At 39.4% G+C, this 21,836-nt stretch overlaps 1 protein-coding gene across 1 annotated transcript in view; it reads right to left on the reverse strand.

Moving 5' to 3' along the window:
• NME8 (NME/NM23 family member 8) overlaps positions 1-21,836 on the reverse strand; it is a gene marked incomplete at its 5' end in the record, with an annotated part of 88,019 nt that overhangs the window by 32,188 nt on the left and 33,995 nt on the right. Inside the window, 2 exons of the mRNA XM_081932600.1 lie at positions 908-984; positions 14,884-14,950. Of these exons, the coding sequence (XP_081788726.1) occupies positions 908-984; positions 14,884-14,950 (144 nt within the window). The remainder of the gene's footprint in view (positions 1-907; positions 985-14,883; positions 14,951-21,836) is intronic.

Genomic DNA, 21,836 nt, shown 5'->3' on the forward strand with positions numbered 1-21,836 from the left:
CAGCTCACAATTTCTGAGTAGTCTTTCAGCTAAATATTAATCAGATTATAGTTTTTCAAAGCCAAACAAGTTGAGCCACATTCTGTTATCTTTTCTTATATATGACTTATTAATTACCTTATTTATTCAATAACTTTACTTCAGACCATAACAAAAATTATCTTAAACAATACTGCACATTTGAGTTGGAAAAACACATCAAAGCTGATATCACCTGAATGTCAGACAGAAGAACATTCCCAAAAAGCAGCTGTCACATCCGGCAGTATGTCACAATAATGACTTTTCCAATGACCTTAGTATTTTTAACAGGCAACATAATAGTTAGAATTTTGAATCCCATTAGAAGAACTTTGACTTGGTTCAATAGCTAATAAGTAGCCAATGCAGGAACTTCAACACTAATACATGCTTATTTGAGCAATCTGGCTGCTGCATTCTGTATAATAATAGCTTCTAAACAATATGCATGGTATCACTTGAGAAAACATATTTAAACAATCCAGATATTAGGGTATAGTGTGTCTGAATTAGAGTACCCTGTTAAGAAAGGGCACTGCTAATCAAAATCATTTTACTATAGATGGAGGGATTTGTTGATGTGAGTGGTGGTAAGAGGAGACAATAAATAAAATTAATCGCTATATGATCAAATCCCTGGCCCATTCGTAGGTGTCTCATCCATGTCATAGCAGTCATTTGGTGATGCATCTAAGAGCAGCAACCTGTCATGTAGGAGTTTACTTGGGCTCTTAACAAGCCTTGGCATGGCTCACACTAAACTGTCATAACAATGTGTCTTCTGCTCAGCTCAGGCCACTTATGAATTTTATGGATTCATCTTAGCAAATTCCTTCTATTCTCATTTAAAATTGAAATGGAATTGTGTCTGTGTTTTTATGCTCACCAATTGCTTTATTTCTTCAACTTTTCCTTCTGTAACAGCATCAGGTTTTATAATGACAACCACACATTTTTCCTCCTCTAAAAGAAAGGCAATAATTAACTTTAGAAGCTGTATAACCATTCCAAAAGAATAAATAATACAAGCACTTGATGCTTATTTGCTATTCTAAAAAGAACTATTGAACTATTTATATTTGAGACCAATTTATTTGTCTGCAGTTATTTTTCAAGCTTTCTCAGTTTAGAGGTGTGTTATGGAAATGAAATGAATACTTTGGCACTGTAAATGAACCTGGAACTATAATTGTAAGTTGTGGTGGTTGTTAGGTGAGTTACCACATGACTGCACTTAATTTTATGAACATTTTATGGCAGTCATGAAGCAATGTTGCTGTTGTGAAGTAAAAACCATTGTCATGTGATTGCAGGATCCTGCAAATGGCTGTAAATGCAAGATAATTGCAAAACCTCCCAAATGAGATCACATGTATGCAAGGTGTTTGCGGGAGGGGTGTGTGTGGGGCATCAGAACTGTAAGTAGATCTGGGGAGGTCTTTTGTAAGCTCAAACAGATGCTAAATGACCCGTATTCATTTCTGTTACATGTCATGAAGTGTATATGTACAACAAACATGCTTACTCTATATGAAAAATGCTCATTTTTAAAAATAAATAAAAAGTTGCTTTTTGATCCATGTCCTAAAAGTAAAGGTAAAGGAGGCTTCTCTGCCAGCACGCACGCCGTCACCCCAGCTGAGCTCCACCGCGCATACACATGCACCCCTTACCAGCAGCTGATTTTCGGTTCTGTTGCTTAATCAAAATGCAGTTAAAACACTATACAAGCCATCAAGAATATAACTATATAAATATAACAGTAATAGGAAGTGCCTCACAGGAGCAGATAGAGGTAAATCCTAGAGAGGCAGGAAAGGCATCACTGAACAATAGAAGTGAATGCAAGAGAGGAATAAAGTTGCAATACAAAGCCTACAACGCCTGTAACAGCATGGAGGTCCAGTCTTGAATAGATTACCAAAACTGCATTTCTAAAAGTTGGTCCCTTAGTTTCTACTTGGGGCAGAGAGCTGAGGCTCTGAGTTTCTGTCTTTAGAAACATGTTTCTCCTTTAGGAAAAATGTAATATTCTGCCTTTTTAATATTTCCTAAAACATTTCATTCTTCTAAGGAGTGGGTGCTAACTTTCTTTAGTACTGATTGCCCTTTGCATGTTTGCATGCTATAAATAACATCATAGAACAAGTATACGAAGGAAGACTGAATGGATGGAGAAGAAGATGATCAAGAAAGTTTTGATTAGGTTTGAAATCACGAGTTTGGTAATACCTTTTCTGATTACAAAATGTTATTAAAAAGTATTTACTATTAACACATTAATACATTTTGTTCATGGAAAACATTATGTGAAGAACATAGACATTTAAAATACAAAAAGTAATGTATAAATACATGGATATGGTATAAGTAAAGAGACGTTGCAAGGATAGAAAGGTTTGGAGAGCTTTTAGCAATTGCTGTGTAAACTAGTTTTACACAGATTTCCCTTTCTCCTGCCTTTAATTTCTTTTGATTATTACTTTGCAATATTTTCCTGGAATTTGTATATTGTCTACTCTAAAGGTGCAGTGATGGGCCTGTATAGATAAATGTATGTAAAACAGTACCATATTTTCCCAAATAAATTATCTGCTTCCTAATTCTCTGAAGCATTGGAAATTGACTTCTTTGGGGGAGACAATATTTAGCATTTACTTTATTGATTAGGCCTTAAGCCATATCAAAGTGCAAAGTTCCAGAAACAAATTATTACTAAAATTTGATAAAAACAATTTAAAATGGAATTGGATAAAATACTGTTGGAATAAATGTCCTCCTGGGTTCAGCTCTAAGTGGGGGAAAAGACACTGGAGACATGGAGGCTGCGTGGAAAGATGGTTTAATGGTGGATAGGACCACATGGCTTGAGTCCTGAATAGAAAAAGGGGATCACATGCTTCAATGTTGGGTGAAGAAGAAGAAAAAGAGAACAAGGTGCTGGAAGTTCCTGGCTTTATACTCTCTATTCAGCCCCACCTCTCTGTTTCCTCTTCCTGTATAAGAAAATGTATTCTGATTAGTTGTCAGACTCCCATGGGGCCATGCAAGGACAACTCTCTAAACTGTGTTTTGAATCCCAAGTTTGATTGAATTCTCAGATGCCATGTGGTGAGTTGGGTAAAGGGCTAATACTATCATGCCTTAATCCCATCACCCTGGAGCTGAAGGGGTGAACTCTATATTATGTAAAGGGATTGGCTTGGGCATCTTAATGGCCCATTGACAAAGGGGGATGGGCAGGAAGCTGCAGGGAGCTACTTTGTCTTTAAAACATGTTTTCCCTTTTCACATCCAATCTGCCTTTTCAATATTTCCTAGGATATTTCATTCTTCTAGGAGAGGGATGCAATACAATTGAAAATGAAATTGGAATAAGATACAATTTAAAATGAAATTGGAGTAAAATACAGTCTAAAATGAAATTGGAATAGAATTTAAGATATAGTTAAAATATGATAAAATTATATTTCATTGTCACCCTTGCAATCTATTCCAATCAGTCCCACATATGCAGATCTCAACTGAACCATTTTACTTAAATACTGTGCTGTGTTAAATGTTATTTTCAGATTCTGCTCGCACATAAGGTAAGTTGTTTTGATATGGGAATCCCAATGGATCATTCATTATACAAGCAATACAAAAATACGATGTGAGCCAGGTCTACCTCTGCTGCTCCACAAATGTAGAGACGTTCATTTTAGGATATAGAATGGAATCTCCCATATCTGACCATTGTGTTGAGCTGTTCAAATTTTGCTCATGTAAATATCTCCCTAAGAAATTTTGGCAATTGTAACTTCAAATAGCTATATCTATTTGAAAAGTACATTTTTATTTGCTCAGCCATTTCAAGTTATCCACCTTACTAAGCATAGCTATGTCATTTTGTGATTTTATATCCTTAATTCTTTGGGCAGCTCTTTTTTATTGCTCTCCTATTGCGCAAGAGACAGGAAGGCCACAGCTTCTTAAAAAATTTGTTAGTTTGGTAATCCAGGAGATTTTTTATTGTGATTTTATCTGCTCTAGAAGACATAACTTGGGGATCTATCAGTCTCTATTTCATTGCCTTTGTGCCAGTAGTTACAGTGGGGCAAAAAAGTATTTAGTCAGCCACCAATTGTGCAAGTTCTCCCACTTAAAAAGATGAGAGAGGCCTGTAATTGGCAACATAGGTAGACCTCAACTATGAGAGACGAAATGTAAAAAAAACCCCAAACAATCACATTGGCTGATTTGGAAAGAATTTATTTGCAAATTATGGTGGAAAATAAGTATTTGGTCAATATCAAAAGTTCATCTCAATACTTTGTTATATATCCTTTGTTGGCAATGACAGAGGTCAAACGTTTCCTGTAAGTCTTCACAAGGTTGGCACACACTGTTGCTGGTATGTTGGCCCATTCTTCCATGCAGATCTCCTCTAGAGCAATGATGTTTTGGGGCTGTCGCTGGGCAATATGGACTTTCAACTCCCTTCAAAGGTTTTCTATGGGGTTGAGATCTGGAGACTGGCTAGGCCACTCCAGGACCTTGAAATGCTTCTTACAAAGCCACTCCTTCGTTGCCCAGGCAGTATGTTTGGGATCATTGTCATGTTGAAAGACCCAGCCACGTTTCATCTCCAATGCTCTTGTTGATGGAAGGAGGTTTGCACTCAAAATCTCACGATACATGGCCCCATTCATTCTGTCCTGTACATGGATCAGTCGTCCTGGTCCCTTTGCAGAGAAACAGCCCCAAAGTATGATGTTGCCACCCCCATGCTTCACAGTAGGCATGGTGTTCTTTGGATGCAACTCAGCATTCTCTCTCCTCCAAACACGACGAGTTGTGTTTCTACTTAACAGTTCTATTTTGGTTTCATCTGACCATGTGACATTCTCCCAATCCTCTTCTGGGTCATCCAAATGCTCTCTAGCAAACTTCAGACAGGCCTGGACATGTACTGGCTTAAGCAAGGGGACACGTCTGGCACCGCAGGATCTGAGTCTCTGGTGGCGTAGTGTGTGACTGATGTGACCTTTGTTACGTTGGTCCCAGCTCTCTGCAGGTCATTCACTAGGTCCCCCCGTGTGGTCCTGGGATTTTTGCTCACCGTTCTTGTGATCATTTTGACCCCACAGGGTGAGATCTTGCGTGGAGCCCCAGATCGAGGGAGATTATCAGTGGTCTTGTATGTCTTCCATTTTCTAATTATTGCTCCCACAGTTGATTTGCTCAAACCAAGCTGCTTGCCTATTGCAGATTCAGTCTTCCCAGCCTGGTGCAGGTCTACAATTTTGTTTCTGGTGTCCTTCGACAGCTCTTTAGTCTTCACCATAGTGGACTTTGGAGGGTGACGGTTTGAGGTTGTGGACAGGTGTCTTTTATACTGATAACAAGTTCAAACAGGTGCCATTGATACAGGTAATGAGTGCAGGACAGAGGAGCCTCTTAAAGAAGAAGGTACAGGTCTGTGAGAGCCAGAAATCTTGCTTTTTTGTAGGTGACCAAATACTTATTTTCCACCATAATTTGCAAATAAATTCTTTCCAAATCAGCCAATGTGATTGATTGGTGTTTTTTTTTAACATTTTGTCTCTCATAGTTGAGGTCTACCTATGATGCCAATTACAGGCCTCTCTCATCTTTTTAAGTGGGAGAACTTGCACAATTGGTGGCTGACTAAATACTTTTTTGCCCCACTGTATATGTTCTAATTTTGAATAGTGCATGAATTATATGAATTCCCAATTCAGCTCTAACTGCTGCAGCAGATGTTTTTACATTCACACCTAAAATACATTTCAAATGCTGGGACTGTATTTATTCTGTATATGCTATTCTGGTTGAGGATAGACCCCAAACTTCTGCTACATACAAGGGCATAGGGATAACCTTAGCTTTATATACTTTAATTAATGGGGCTAGGGACCTGGGTAACTATGATTCTTTAACTTAAGCAAAAATTCAAACGAGCTTTTGCTCTAAGTGTACTGCGTTGATGAAGGCAAGCCCAAGATCCAGTCTTGGAAAAATTTATGCCTAAATATACAAAGGTGTTAACCTGTTCAATTGGTTCACTGCCTAATTTCCTTCTATGTCTCTGATGATGTTTTCCAAATACCATGATTTTTTATTTAGATTTACTAATGGTTAGGGAATTATCTTGGCAATAAGAGCTGAATCTTCTTAATAGCCTACGTAATCCTTCTGATGAATACGATAATAAAATCATATCATCAGCATAGAGCAAGCTGTTACAGTATGTATTTAGGAACATTGGCATGTGTACCATGGGATCTTTCATTAACCTGGCAAGTCATTGATATATAAGCTAAATAATAATGAGGCCAGTGAAGGAATGAGAGGTAAGGCTACGCAAAGACATGTGTAGGGAGCTACCATGATCTCAGTAGCTGGTTATCTTGGATACCTACAAGCTCACCTAATTAGCAGAACCAGATGGAATAAAGGACAGGTGACGCACAGACATACGCATTTCAGCTATGGTCTCGAGTAGCCTGTTATCTTTTAGCCCACTATCTCACCGAGCAAAGGCAGGAGTTAACCTTGGCCTGAATAGCATTTTGGATTCACTAGGGAAAAAATGGGGGAGTAAACCAAAACAATATATTGTTGCTCTGTGCTTTGCTTGTAAAACTGTATAAAAGCCAAATAAACTCTGCGAAGGCAGACAGATATTTTGGACACAAACTGCCATGATTGATTTCTGAAACCTACAGGCCAGGATACACTCTTGCCTTACACCTTTATTTGTGTGAATCCTGTTAATCAGAGCCCTATTAACCCCATAGCACACCCTTAAACAGGTACTTGTGTAAAGGGCTTTAATCAAGGCCAGCAGTCTAGGTTCTATTGTAAGAGATGTCAGTTTACTCCATAGGACTTCTCTGTTTACCATATCAAATGCTGCTGTGAGGTCTATAAAAGCAGCAAACGGGGGTCTCCTCTCATAGGCATATTTGGCAATTAGATGCTTCAAGACAAAGCAGTTATCAATAGTGGATCGGCTTTATCTAAAAGCTGCTTGTTGTTCTGCAAGGATATGTTTTTCTTCTACCCAAATTTCAATTCTATTTAAAAGGAACCTAGCATATATTTTTGCTGCAATGTCAATCGGACTGATGGGCCTATAATTACTAGGATCAGTTTTATTTTATCTATAATTACTAGGATCGGTTTTATTTTAATAGTTGGGGACAACTATTGCTATATTCCACCCATCTGGTATATGGAAGGTGTTATTTATATATGTAATATATAAATATTGGACCCCACCAATTGGGAAATTTATTAAATAATTCTGCTGGTAAAATATCCTCACCCGGGGCTTTATTGCTTTTATACTTTTAGGGATGGATTGTATATCCTTTTCTGAGACTGGTGGCCAAGGGGGAGTAATAGTTCTAGGGTTTACTAAATAACTGCTTAAAGACAGTTTCTCTATAGGTTCAATGGAAGCAAACTAACACTGATAATAATTCTCCCAGGGCTCAGCAAAAAATGGTATGTCAAACGCAAATCTCTGTTCCTTCAAGACACCTGCTACAGAGTGCCAAAATATTACTGAGTTATGGCTTTTGGCAACCAATTCGAGTTCTGACCAAATTGAAATGGCAAAACTTTTTTTCTTTAATGTTATAATTTTTTTACATTCCCCCTTGTGTGCAACATCTCAGCTTACTAATAAACAATCAAATCACACTAGGAAACAAAACAATATAAATTGTAAAAATACAAGCAACATGTCTATAGCAAGAAGTGGGAAGAGATAGGTACTCAGAAGGATAAGGAGAATAATAGTAATACAGTCTTAGTAAACGATTTGACAGTATTGTGAGAATTAGTTGTTTAGCAGAGTGATGGCATTCAGGGAAAAACTATCCTTGTGTGCAGTGCCCTATAGTGCCATTTTGAGGGTAGAAGTTGAAATAATTTATGTGAGGGATCTGTAGATATTTTTAGTCTTTTTGACTCCTTGCAGTATACAAGTCCTCAATGGAAGGCAGGTTGATAGTAATTGTTTTTTCTGCAGTTCTAATTGTTCATTGAAGTCTATGTCTGTTTTGTTTGGTTGCAGAGCCAAACCAGACAGTTATAGAGGTGCAGATGACAGACTCAATAATTCCTCTGTAGAACAGAATCAGCTCTTTGGGCAGTTTGAGCTTTTTGAGTTGGCGCAGAAAGAACATTCTTTGTTGTGCATTTTTAATGATGTTTTTTATGTTAGGTGTCCATTTTAAGTCTTTAGATGATAGAACCTAAAAACTTGAAGATCTCTACTTGTTGATACTGTGTTGTCTAGTATTGTAAGAGGTAGTAATATAGGAGGGTTTCTCCTAAAATCTACCACCATTTCTATGGATTTCAGTGTATTTAGTTCAACATTGTTCTGGTTGCACCACAAGGCTACTTGTTCAACCTCCCATCTGTATGCAGATTCGTTGTTGTCAGTACTTAACAAAGGGATCTTTTGAGATGCAGTCATTGGTATATAGAGAGAAGTGGAGCGAGCATACAGCCTTTGGGGGGAGGTGCTCCTGTGCTAATTGCACAATTATCTGATGTGATTTTGCCTAGCTTCACCTGCTGCTTCCTGTCTGTTAAGAAGCTTATGATCCATTTACAAGTGTGATCAGGTACAACTAGCTGATTTAGTTTAGTTAGAAGAGTATCTGGAATGATGGTATTGAATGCTGAGCTGAAGTCTACAAAGAGGAGCTTGTACAGGTCTTTGGAGATTCAAGATGTTGTAGGATGTACTGCAGAGTCATATTAACAGCATCATCTGTGGATCTATTTGTTTGGTAGGTAAATTGCAAGGGGTCTAACAGCGGATCTATGATAGTTTCCAGGTGGGCCAGCACTAGCCTTTCAGAGGTTTTCATAACTACAGATGTTAGAGCAACTGGCCTGAAGTAATTTAGTTCTTTGATGGAGGGTTTCTTCGGCACTGGGATGTTAGTAGAGTGTTTGAAACAAGAAGGAACATAGCATATCCCTAGTGATTTATTGAAGATGTAGGTGAAGATGGGAGACAGTTGGTCAGCACAAGCTTTTAAGCAACAAGGAGTTATAATACCTTGTCTTGGCCTGGTGCTTTCCCTGGCTTTTAGGTGGTGGGCCTAATGGGATGGGGTCAGTTGTAGGAGGCTTGGTTGTTGTAAGTGTGTCTAACATGGGGATTGTAGAGATGAGTAGCAGTAGTTTTCTCTCAAACCTACAGTAAAACACATTTAGGTCATCTGCCAGTTGTTGATTTCCTTCAGCATGGGAAGGACGTTTGCTGTAACCGGTGATATTTTTAAGAGTTTTCCATATATTTGCTGGCTCATTTGTTGAGAACTGATTTCTTAGCTTTTCAGAATAGCTTCTTTTTGCTGCTCTAATCTCCCTTGTTTATATATTTGTGGCCTGATTGTACAGCATTCTAATGCCTTTTCTGTAGGCTTCCTCTTTGGTAGGACGTAGCTGCTTAAGTTTAACTGTGAACCAAGGTTTATTGTTACTGTATATTCACAGGTTTCTGGTTGGCACACACAGGTCTTTACAAAAACTGACATGTGGTGTTACAATATCTGTCAGTTCATCCAAGTCTGCAGAGGTATCTTTGAAAGCATTCCAATCTGTGCAATCAAGGCAAGCCTATATCTTTAGTTTTGCCTCCTCAGTCCAAATCCTCACTGATTTAATTGTTGGTTTCATGATTTTAAGTCTTTGTCTGTAAGCAGGTACAAGGTGAATCATGCAATGATCAGAGTGTCCCAAGCTGCTTGTGGCAAAGACTGATAATCATCTTTTAATATTGTGTAGCAATGGTATAAAGTATTCTTGCCTCTCATGAGACAATTGACATACTGAAAATATTTTGGTAGCTCTTTCCTTAAGTTACATTCGTTAAAGTCACCTAAAATAATAGGAAGTGAATCTGGGTATTTAACTTCAGCCCATATAATCTGGTCAACTAGACTTCGTAATGCAGAAACATACTGGTGGAGAAACATACACAGCAATTAGGAAAAATGAGAACTCACATGGTTTGCAATTGATAATTAATGTCTCTAAGTCGACATCACATAATTTTTCTAGTATACTGTGTTTCCCCGAAAATAAGACAGGGTCTTATTTTCTTTTTACCCACAAAATATGGCTTGGGCCTTATTATGAGGGGAGGGTTTATTTTGGGATTGCTGGACGGCTGCTCTCTTGCGAGCGGGCTCCCAAAGAGCCGGGCACAGCCTCATGGGCAAATGACTGGGTTGCGCTGTTGCAGCAGCGCAACACAACAGCCATAAAGCGATGACGCTCACGAATAGCCACCCAGCAACCCCCCTTTCCAGCCAGGTACAGCGCCATTCACTGACCTAGTGGTATCGCCAAGCCACGTGAGCGCCTGTCCGTTGCCTGGCTCCTGCAGCTTGGTGCCTTCGAAATGCCAGTGAATGGTGCTCTGCACAGCTGGAGAGGGGGGTTGTGCAAGCAGCTGTTCCGCTCTCGCTCATGGTCTTCCCAGCCTCACAATGACCTGGCCCAGCTCTCCCTGCAGAGCCAGAGCACCTCCACTGCCGCCACCATCCCAGTATGGCTTTTTCGGCGGCTTCCAAACCGAGTCTTCCAGCAGTGGCCACTCTGGTTGTACGCTCTATGGTTGTACGCTGTGCAGGCAGCTGGCCCACAACCATAGAGCATACGGCCAGAGCAGCCACTGATGGAAGACTTGGTTTGGAAGCCGCCGAAAAAGCCATGCTGGGATGGCGGTGGTCGCAGCAGCGGAGGTGCCCTGGCTCTGCAGGGAGAGCTGGGCCAGGGCATCTTGAGGCTGGGAGGCACATGAGCGAGAGCAGAACAGCTGCTCACGTGACCCCCCTCTCCAGCCATGCAGAGCACCATTCACTGGCATTTCAAAAGCGCCAACCCGTGGGAGCCGGGCGGCAACAAACAGGTGCTCATGCGGCTTGGCGATACCCCTAGGCCATTGAACAGCGCTGTGCCCGGCTGGAAGGGGGGGGTTGCTGGGAAGCTGCTCATGATCATGGTCTTCTCATGGCTGCTGTGTTGCTGTTGCGACAGCGCAACACAGCCGTTCGACCCTGAGGTTGTGCCTGGTCCTTTGGGAGCCTGCTCGCAAGAGAGCAGCCTCCCAGCAACCCCCTTATTCACCTGGGCACAGCGCTGCTCACCAACCTAGCAGTATCCTGAAGGCACCAAGCAACGAGATCACCTTTGCCTTCCCCCCAGTTTCCGTGGCTTGACATCTTCAGGATACCGCTAGGTTGATGAGGGGCGCTCTGCCTGGCTGGAGGTGGGGGGTTGTCCAGGGAGCTTATTTGTGGGGGAGGGCTTATATTTTTGCCCACCATAAAAATGTGGCATGGGCTTATTATCAGGACGCGTTGTATTTTCGGGGAAACACAGTTATATTTGAGAATAAGCAGCTGTTAATATATAAACATAAGCCTCCGCCCTTCTTTTTACCAGATATTTCTGCTCTGTCTGCTCTTTGTATCTGAAATCCTGGGATATGCAGGCTGCTATCATGAATTGACTCATTTAGCCAGGTTTCAGTGAAGCAGAGATCTGCTGAGTTGTAAAAATCAGAATTGCATCTATTTAAAAGAAGTATTTCATCCATTTTATTAGCGAGTGAATGTAAATTAGTCAGAAATAATGAAGGAAGTTGGGTTTTTATCCCACTTTACCTTAGTCTATTCAAAATTCCTGCTCTCTTACCCCTTCTTCACCTCCATGTGTTTGTGTTTTATCCATTGTTCAGAGACAGTTGCTTCTTCCTGTGTTAGAAACTCTTCTGCATTTGTAGAAATGCAAGGGGGAGGGTGAAGTCACAGAAAGCTGCCCATCAAAGAGAGATTGTTTGATACTTAGTAGCTGGTCTCTTGAGTATGAAATCCAGTATCTTGGCTCTCTGCCCAGGCTTTAACAGGAACTGAATTTGGGTGGTGTGAAATGCCCACCTTGGCCAAATATAGAGTTTCTTTAGTGAAGTCTCAAGCCTGAATAACATTGATGGCAGAACAATCTGCACAAAGGTTAGCAATATTCTCTTGCAGCCTTGCGTGTTGGGGAGCCAAGAAATCTCTATTAGCTCATTAGAGTGTACCCTGCAGCAGTGATTGTTAACCTTTTCGACACCAAGTGCTGAAACTGGCACATGTGCGCTGGAGCACCGGAACCCGAAAGAGAGCAGCTGGCTGGTGCGCATGTGCATGGCCAGCTGCAACTACTGCTGATCCCAGCAACCAAAGGATTTCATTAATTAATGAACATTATAGTTTTCAAAATTGTTCCTAATATTATTCTTGTTCTCCCCTCCATCTCTTACTGGAATTGCAATTCCCTCCTCCACAGAGAAGCAGTCGTCCTTGTCCCAATCCAGAAGGGGGCTAGATTTGTTTGCAGGAGTTGCAAGGGAAGAAGAAAGGAGACAAGGAGACTTACTTGCAGTGTCCGTTATCTGAAAAAAATATTTTATCTTGAGTTGTCTGGGAGTTGTTGCAGCCATGTTAAGCTGGTTTTATTTGCTTAGTAGAGAAAACTTCTCTCTCATTCACTAAATGCTTTACTAGCTGGAGTAAAAAGCTGGAGTAAAAACTGAACCTTTCAAGTGATGAAATTAAAACTTTTTAAATTTAAAGTTAAAAATAGATAGTAAAAGGGAGAGCAAAGCTCAGGGCTGCTGCTCACTGTCACCATCTTGGGCTCTACCCACACTGAAGAAACGAGACAATATTAAAATTATCTAATTGTGTTTGAGAAAGATAGATTTTGCTGAGGATGTAATTACATTATTGAAAATGTAATTAAATGCTGAGGCTGGATTGTAAAAACATGATGGATCTTCCCAGTATGATTTATCATATTTTTTATTTCTTTTTAATTGTTTTTTTCCCATCAGATTGCAGTAACTCAGATTTGAAATAATAGCATCATATTTTCATAGCAGTATTTTTAAGCACAATTTTTTAAGCCAGACATTTTGTTATCGTTGGGCCATAAAACAGCATTCAATCACAATTCATAATTCTGTATTTTGGCAGAAAATGTATAGATGTGTGAATTTGGATAATCTATTATCAAAAACAAAAATACAGTGACAAGATGGCTGGCCAGTAAATTGAATGAATGAATGAACGAACAAGCAAGCAAGCAAGGCTTAAAACTGACAATGAAGGTATCAAAGTGATCTGCCTTTTAGGATCAAACATCAACAGTAAATGTGCTGTTGGGGAGGGGATCAAATTATTTTTCAAAGTACCAGAGGGCAGGACAAGAAACAACAGTTGATATCTAATCAAACAGAGAAGCAACCTGGAATTAAGGAGAAACTTCTAACAGTGAGGATAATTAACAATTGCCTGCAGAAATCGTGGGCCATAACTGGATGTTTTTAAGAAGCGTCTAACAGTCACTTATCTAAAATGGTATCAGTCTGTGATGGCAAACCTATGGCACACGTGCCACAGATGGCACACAAAGATCTCTCTGTGGGCACGCCAGCCGTCACCCCAGGCCAATTCCACCGCACATGTGCATGCACCACCTGCCAAACCTGGTTTTCAGGTTTCTGCCATGCATGTGGGGGATGTGCATGCACATGCACAGGTGGTTAGGGCATGTGAGTGTGGGTGTGCTCACATTGCCCTGTTTTTGGCCTCGAAAGCCTCCTGCACCAACCTGGAAGCCAAAAATGGGTGAGGGAGGTGGGGCGCTTGCATAGGACGGACGTACATGCACGGGGGGTGCTCCAGTGGTGGGTTGCTCCCGGTTTGGCACGGATTGGCTGAACTGGTAGTACTGGTGTTGGAGGCTCCGCCCACCCGCCCGAATGCTTTTGTGCATGCACAGAAGCATCACGCACATGTGCAAACGCACACGGGAGCATGCCTGAACTGGTAGTAAAAAAATTGGCAACCCACCTCTGGGGTGCTCGCATTGCATTTTGGGGGTTTGTATATTTGTGTGCACGCACACACGTTATGGGCACTCAGCACCAAAAATGTTAGCCATCACTGGTATAGGTCTCCTGCTTGACCAGGGGGCTTGACTAGAAGAGCTCTAAGGTCTCTTCCAGCTCATTCTATTCTAAATGCAATGCAGATTAACATTTGGCAAAACAGCATGAAGGCCTTAGAAAAGATATTAGATGCTATCATGTGTCTACAATAACAAAAATCTGAACAGTGCAAGCCCTAATATTCTCTATGATGCTCTATGGAAACAAAGTTGAACTTTGAAGACACAAGCTAGGAAAAGTATTAATTTTTGAAGTTTGTGCTGGAGAAGATTCCTAAGCATATAGTGGAGAGCCAAGAAAACAAATCAGTGAATCATCAAATGAATCAATCCATAATTCTCACTTGAGGCACAAATAATCATGCCCAAATTATTCTAGTTCATATATATTATGTGAAAACTTACGTCTCTGGAGAAAGTACTATTGCTGGGAATGGTGAAAGGAAAAAGAAGAGGACAACCAGCAGCAAGGTGGATAGACTCAGTTACAATGGCAATCACAGTACTATTGGAAGAGCTGAAGAACCAATTGGGGATAGATCATCAAGGGAAAAAAACTATCTATATGGTCACTAAAAGTCAACAATGACATGCCACATAGTCACTCACTCACTCAATCATATACATGATGTACATTTAAAAAGATGGCTCTTTGATCACATCCACAATCTTTGAGTCTTCTATGGATGCCCTCCTGAAACCAATAGTATTTGCTGTTAAAACCATTTTGCACCAAAATGTTTCAAATAATCCACCCTGTTTATAAATAATTGTATAATTGTGTTGCTATCCAATAGCTTTCATACAGTAATGACTCACCTCCAGCTTCTTCTTCTTCAGGTTCTTCTTCTGATTCTTTCTCTTCTATAAACATGAGCTCTGGCATCTAAAATTAAATATTTACGTTGTCAAACTCTGGTGGGATTTATTTAAAAGGTTTATATGGTAGTTATCATCTAATCTGACATAATATATTTTAATTTTAAAAAGCATTCTATGGGGAACAAGTTTTCAACAAAGTTTTCAAAATATAAAATAAAATCAGCTAGGAGATTTTCATATGAACTTCCAAGGATTGTAATAGCAGAAATGGCATGCCACCAGCAAAACTTTATCATCAGAAAATGTAAAAATGAGAAATCAGCCACACTTCTGCCAGTGCAGTTAAGAGACTGACTCCTTTTATTATCTTTAAATGGTTTCTATCTAGGTTGCTCCTTAGATAAACACTATAGCAGGCAGAATAGGTACTAGTGGGCCAAAAGAAACATCAAGACAAATCATTATCTCATCCAGAGTCTTGTTGACTCTGCCAACAAGAGAAAGATTTTAACCCCTGCCTTTCTCAACCAAGTAGGCAAAGCCTATATTTCCTTCTAGTGTATTCCTTAGGATCAACGTAGAAAGATGAATCATTCTTTCTTGTGAAGAGTTCCATTTTGAATTTCAGTTGGCTGTTATCCATGAACAATGGAAAATTTCTTTTTGGAACAGTCTCTTCTAGAGCAGTGTCTTTCCATTGCCAGACAGTCATTAAGAAAACATGCCCCCTTTTTAGCTATTGATTTGAGGCCAAGAAAACATAGTTTAATTTGGTTCATTTTCCCCTTCTCTTCCCTCCTGGTGATCCATTAATATTATTTATGCTGGACAAAGATTGCCTAGACAAATGTTGGCAACTGTGACAAATTTATAATATGTGTAGGTCAGTTCAAGAATTCCTCAGCCTGCTTGAACTTCACAACTTTAAAGTTCCTAAGGTTGAAAAGCAGTATCCTAACTGACTGATAGCTATCACAGCTTTAGCTTTCTGGCTAAAGCTAATCGTTTCAATCCTTTCTGGCTAAAGCTAATCATTTCATAACTCATATTGTACAAGCAATGCAACAACAATTTAAATTATTGAATTTAGGAACAGAATATTTGACACTCGAGGAGCAACTGAAAATGTTTTCAAATTGGGAAAATGGGGTCCAAGGCGGGGTGAAATGCTCTGAAGTTTGCTACCAGTTCGCTTTGCTATCGGTTCACTTTGCACGCATGCACACCACGGGTGCTACCATGAAGTGCTGAAAAAGTGTGGTGATTTTCCCGGCTACCCATGAAAGAGACTGGACACAAGGATTGTCCTTGGGATAGGTAGCCCAGGGCAAAGCCCGGCACACTCTATTTATTCAATACACAAGAAAGTCTAAAGCACCAAAAGATAATTAGTTACACGTAAAAGTACACATAAGGAGTTAATTATCACCATTCAAAGAATCAAGGTTCCTTACAGACAATCCACATATCCTGTCAGACATGAGTACGTGACCAAGAGCACAGCCAATTCAATCCCACAACTCCTCCTTTTTTTTCTATTTGCAAATGTTGTGATTTTCATAAGCTCATCTTGGCTGCTTGAGTACATAATTGTCCTTTTTCCAGATACCATATTCCTACATACAGACATCAAAGACGGAATACATTGAATAAAACAACAAGAACAAATTATTGTTTTTGGTTAAGCTAAAAAATAACAGGCTACTCGAGACCATAGCTATATTCCACATCTGGTTCTGCTAATTAGGTGAGCTTATAGGCGTCCAAGATAACCAATTACTGAGATCATGGTAGCTTTCTACACATGTCTTTACGTAAGATTACCTCTAGCACAAATGATGACTAAATAACTTAAAACATTTCCCAACAGACCTGTGGGTAAAAGCTTTCCCACCAGGATCCTAGGGTATCAATTTTCAAATCAAAGGCCAAATTGTGTAAAATATTGAATTGGTACTGGATAGTTCTGGATTCATCTGAAAGATTAAAACAACACATTAATTACTAACATAGACCAAATTACATACAACCACATTAGTCTCAGAGTCACAAGTGATGTCTGAAGTTGCTGTTTGGAAAGCAACACAAGAATTAACTAGCTAAAGCAAGATTGTGCTTCACTAATATTAACAGAAATGTAATTAAAAGTTTTGTAACCATATGTAAAAAACCATCCTTGCAGAAGCCAAACATAAGCAAAGTGAAAGGAAATCTCCTCAAAGCTGTACAATTTAAAGCAGGTGAACTAATATGGAAACAGTGAGGCTTTTTACTTAAAGATATACAGTTAACTACTTTAGCACATGTTACGTTTTCAGGAACTGCTACTATGGGAGTATACAAAGCAATTGCATCAGGTGGAGGATCATAAGCAATTAATCCTCAATGAAAGATAGTCTTATAATTCGAACCAATGAAGTGTTGAATTACTGCAGGCAAGATTCAAACAGGATCCAAGCATATAGAAAGCAAATGTTTCATGTACAGTTCAAGTCAGTATGTGTGATGTTAGTTGCACCCATAGATTTTTATTACAGTCACTGTTCAAATGAGTTTTTGGGTGAGATGACAGAACAAGTAAACATAAACAAATGATGACTAATGATGACTAAGGACATGGCAAAAATGGCAGTGCATTTGTTCCACGTGTCATTGTTTCAGCACTGCTTTGGTGGTTTTTGGTTTTTCACATCACTGGACAGCTGTTTTGGCAAGATCGTATTGGCCATTGTGCTGTCTGTAAAGTCATCTTGGTCATCTCTGGAACTGGATTTGGGAACTGGTACAACAATATTTTTGGCTGGACAAACATCACGTACTAGAATCCACAAAGATCTGTAGAAGCAAACACAGCATGTCCTCGTCCCCCTTGTGGGGGAGGCAAACAAACTTTTTAAATCTATTATGTTACCTATGCCAAATTAGCCAAATTGGGGTACACCAAATTGTTAGGTACCCAAAATCCCTCCTTTTTTATTTGTTTGAGAAGACAGTCCCTAAGGACCAATTAAGGGAAAAAAAACCCCAAAATTAAAATAATGTTCCAATCAATACAAGATTACAAAAAGGCCAAAGAAAAATAGGCCAGGCCATTATCAGTCTTTAAAAAGAAAAGTTTGCCCAAGGCAGTAAAGGCTGAAAAAAGGTGAGAAAAAAAATGATTAGCTGTTTCTTCTCATTAAAATGTGGCCAAAAAAAAATAGATAAATGAATTGACTTCTAAGGAGCCAAAAAAGAAACATAGGTGACATCCATTTGCCATTGTGATTAGAGGCCAAATCATGGGGATTAACTTCCGTGTCCCCAGAGGGGGATGCCCCAAAACACTGGGGGCAAGATGAAACAATTTGCTTGACCTGGTTGAATGGCATATGGCAAAATTGTGCCAGTCCCCAGGCATTTTGATGAAAAAATTATCAAAAAAAATCTGAAGAAAAAACATAGTTAAAAAAATTACCTAGAAAATTAAAACTAAGTTGACACACATAATGAAAGTCAGAAATATAGTTTAAAAATTTGTTAAAAAAGATGTGAAAAGTTAAAATAGCAACAGACAATTTTTAGTGTTGCAAGAACAACGGTATTGCGAGGTAGGAAAAGAAGTCCTTAAACACGCAAGCCAAAGAACTTCAGGCAAATGATATGAAATACAGACCACATAGTCAGTTAAAGCACACTGAAGAAAGAAGTTATTCTGAAAACAAAATTAAAAATCAGATTTTGGAATAGGAAAAATAATATTAATTAAATCAGTCCAATTTCTACAACAAACCCAAGGTCATTAATTCAACAACTGCCTAAAAAATAATAATGGCAAAACATGTTAAAACGGAGTCTTTTTATCTTAAAAATATTAAAAGAATAAGCTGACAAGTTACGCAAACCACAAATGGAATGCTCAAAATCTCATTAATCTTTTCAACTGTGGCAAGGGCACGAAAAAGAAACAAAATAAATCAAATAAAAAACTTTAAGTAGTGGCAGACACAGACGGACGAACCCAAATAAAGGTTCCCCAATAGCTGCCATAAATTAATTAGCAAAATACCTCCGTGTGCATGTAAACAAAGAAATTTGGAGCAAAAAAGATTGTAACATTTCATGCAGTTATGCTTTTTTTCTCTGGAACAATCTGCAATACAATACAATACAATAGTAGAGCTGGAAGGGACCCTGGAGGTCCTCTAGTCCAACCCCCCTGCCTAGGCAGGAAACCCTATACCATTTCAGACAAATAACCATTCAACATCCTCTCAAAGACCTCCAGTGTTGGGGCATTCACAACCCCTGGAGGCAAGCCGTTCCATTGACCAACTGCTCTTAGAGGCATTCACAGGTATCACTGGGGCGTTTCATACACACACTCATGGTAAAAATGAGCAGACACTCATTCTCCCCGCCTTTCCTACTTCCCTCCAAAGAATGACCCAGAAGGAAGATTGGGGGGGGGGGGAGAAATTCACACAGGCAATCACGTGGATCTCTGGATCCATTCACTTATCACTCTCTGGGGCATGGGACACATACTCACATTCATACTGCAAGCAGACCTTCATGCTTGCTCATGCCAAACAATCATAGGTATTTCAGAAAGCCTTTTTTCACAAGCCACCAAGCTTCATTTTCTTTTATTAGAGGATCTCACCCTCCCTTCAGGTTTGGAAATGATAACACACATGCATACACACACATTCCATTAAACAACTTTGTAACTTACTGTTTCTTTATATGAAAAGGAATCAAACTACATTCATACCAACTTTTACCATCAACATACATTTGCACTGCAATCATTAATTTCACATACAAAAATCCCATTTCATTCTTTCTTCATGCAAGGCAGTTATTACAATTACTTCAGGGAGCTGTACATAAGCCAATGAGCTCCATTTTCTATTATTAAAGGATCTCAACTTCCCTCCAGGTCTGGAAATGATCACACACACACACATGGCCAGAAAATCAGCAAATTTGTTGACAAAATCTAAATCAAAACTATCTTCTGGAAGCCAAGTTTCTACTTTAGGACCAATCGAGTAGGTTGGCCAGATAAATGTGCAGAGGTTCTTTTTTACTCAGGTTGAAGGCAAACCTTTAGTAGGAATTTCCTTCATTTCATACATGCACACCCAAGGCAACACTCTCCTCCTCCCCCCAAAAGGAAAAAAAATCTATACTCAACTGAAGAGTACAATCTTCTAGGGCTGAAAGACATGAGAACAAGGTTCCCTCCCCCACAGAAAAGGCATTGTTGGAGGATTAGAGGTAAAGGAGCGTGGGGGGGGGGAGATAGCTTGCAGACAGAGTTTGAAAAATAAAACCATCAGTTACTAAACAGATAAACATTATGGGAATATCACAGATGAGAAATGGAGTCTGGATTCACATGCTTCAGGAAAGAAATGAACAGGTAAAATCATTTAGACACACAATAAAGGCAAGGATGAAACTTTTTTAACTGCCAGGAAATCTCTTCCCAGCTCCAAGCCGTTTCTCTCCTTAATCAGTTTTATTTCTTTCTCTTTCAACTGACCTGCTTTCCCATTAAGCTGAAAATAAAAGTAATTTCGCCTAGTTATCTCCCTTATCTCCTTGACGTGTTCTAACAGAACTGTTGAGAGATCACCACTCATACTCACGTAGAATCAGAATCGACCCGCGACAACCTGATGGAGCTCTGGTCCAAGTCCTGGCGAAAGTAGAGTGGAAGGCGGACGCAATTCATGGATTGCCAGACAGAGACAACTACCAAGAGATATTGTAATTTATTTTGTCACCAGGAAAACTAGGAATGAAATACTGCAAGCAACTTACAAAAATAAATTACAAGTGGCAGGACAAGACGTGGTAGTACTGAAGGAAATCCCTCCAAAAATGTTTTTTTCAATAATAATTTTATTGGTTTTTATACATATATGGGGAAAAGGTAAGGGGATATACAAAACATTTTGGCAGCTCCCACACTAGTGATAGTAATCCAAAACTCACAATTTTTACAATCTTAAAAACAAAATATAAAAGACAAGCAGAAAGCCAGATCTTATTCTATATTGTCAACCATGTGTTCATTCATTTCCCTTTGTCACTTTCTAGAGTGTCCCAATTGCTATTATTTCAAATACTTTTATTTTTGTGATCTGAGCCTTTTCGATATTGCTCCTTCCTCCCTGTCCCCAGAGGAGGCCTCAGCCCCCCCTTCTTATCTTGCACCATACTGTCCCTTCCACTACCTTCGCTATGTTCATCCTCTAGGAGGAGATAATTCTTTTTAATGAAGGCTTCCGCCTCCTGCACTGTATTAATTCTAATCCTGTTTCCCTCCCAGAAGATCAACATTCCATCTGGCAACAACCATCTAAACCAAATTCCTTGTATAGTTTCTTTGATAAGGAGGAATACTTCCTCCTCTCTCTTATCTTTTTTGGAATCTGCTTAAGGATGGTGATTTCTTCATCTTTATATTTTAGTGGTCTCTCCCTTTGGGTCCCAAGCACCTCATCCCTTGTGGTTCTCCTGAGAAATTTAACATGTACCTCCCTTGGAACATTATGGCTTCTAGCATATGCTGAATTTATCCTATAGACTTAGTCCATGTCCCACCACAGTTGTTTTTTATCTCTCTTAATATAATCTGCTAAAATTGTACTCATAATATCCTTAAGGTCTTCATTTTCTGTCTCTGGTAGGTTCTGGAATCTAAGAAAAAAGTACATTCTTTCAAATTCTATTTTTGCTATTTTTAGTTTTCCAAATCTGCATTTCCTTTCCGGATTATTTTAATTTCTTCCCTCAGCCCAGCCGCTCCCTCCTCCAACACCACAATTTTCTGTTTATTTTCTGCAATATGATGTTTAACATCTCTGAGTTCCTCTTTAAGCTCTGTCATTTCTTTTTTCATTTCATTTTGGCCCCTCATAAGTTCTTGAAACATTTGAGAAACAGATCGTTCT

The sequence above is a fragment of the Natrix helvetica genome, assembly GCF_964273705.1.
Source record: "Natrix helvetica genome assembly, chromosome: Z".
Taxonomy (NCBI): domain Eukaryota; kingdom Metazoa; phylum Chordata; class Lepidosauria; order Squamata; family Natricidae; genus Natrix; species Natrix helvetica.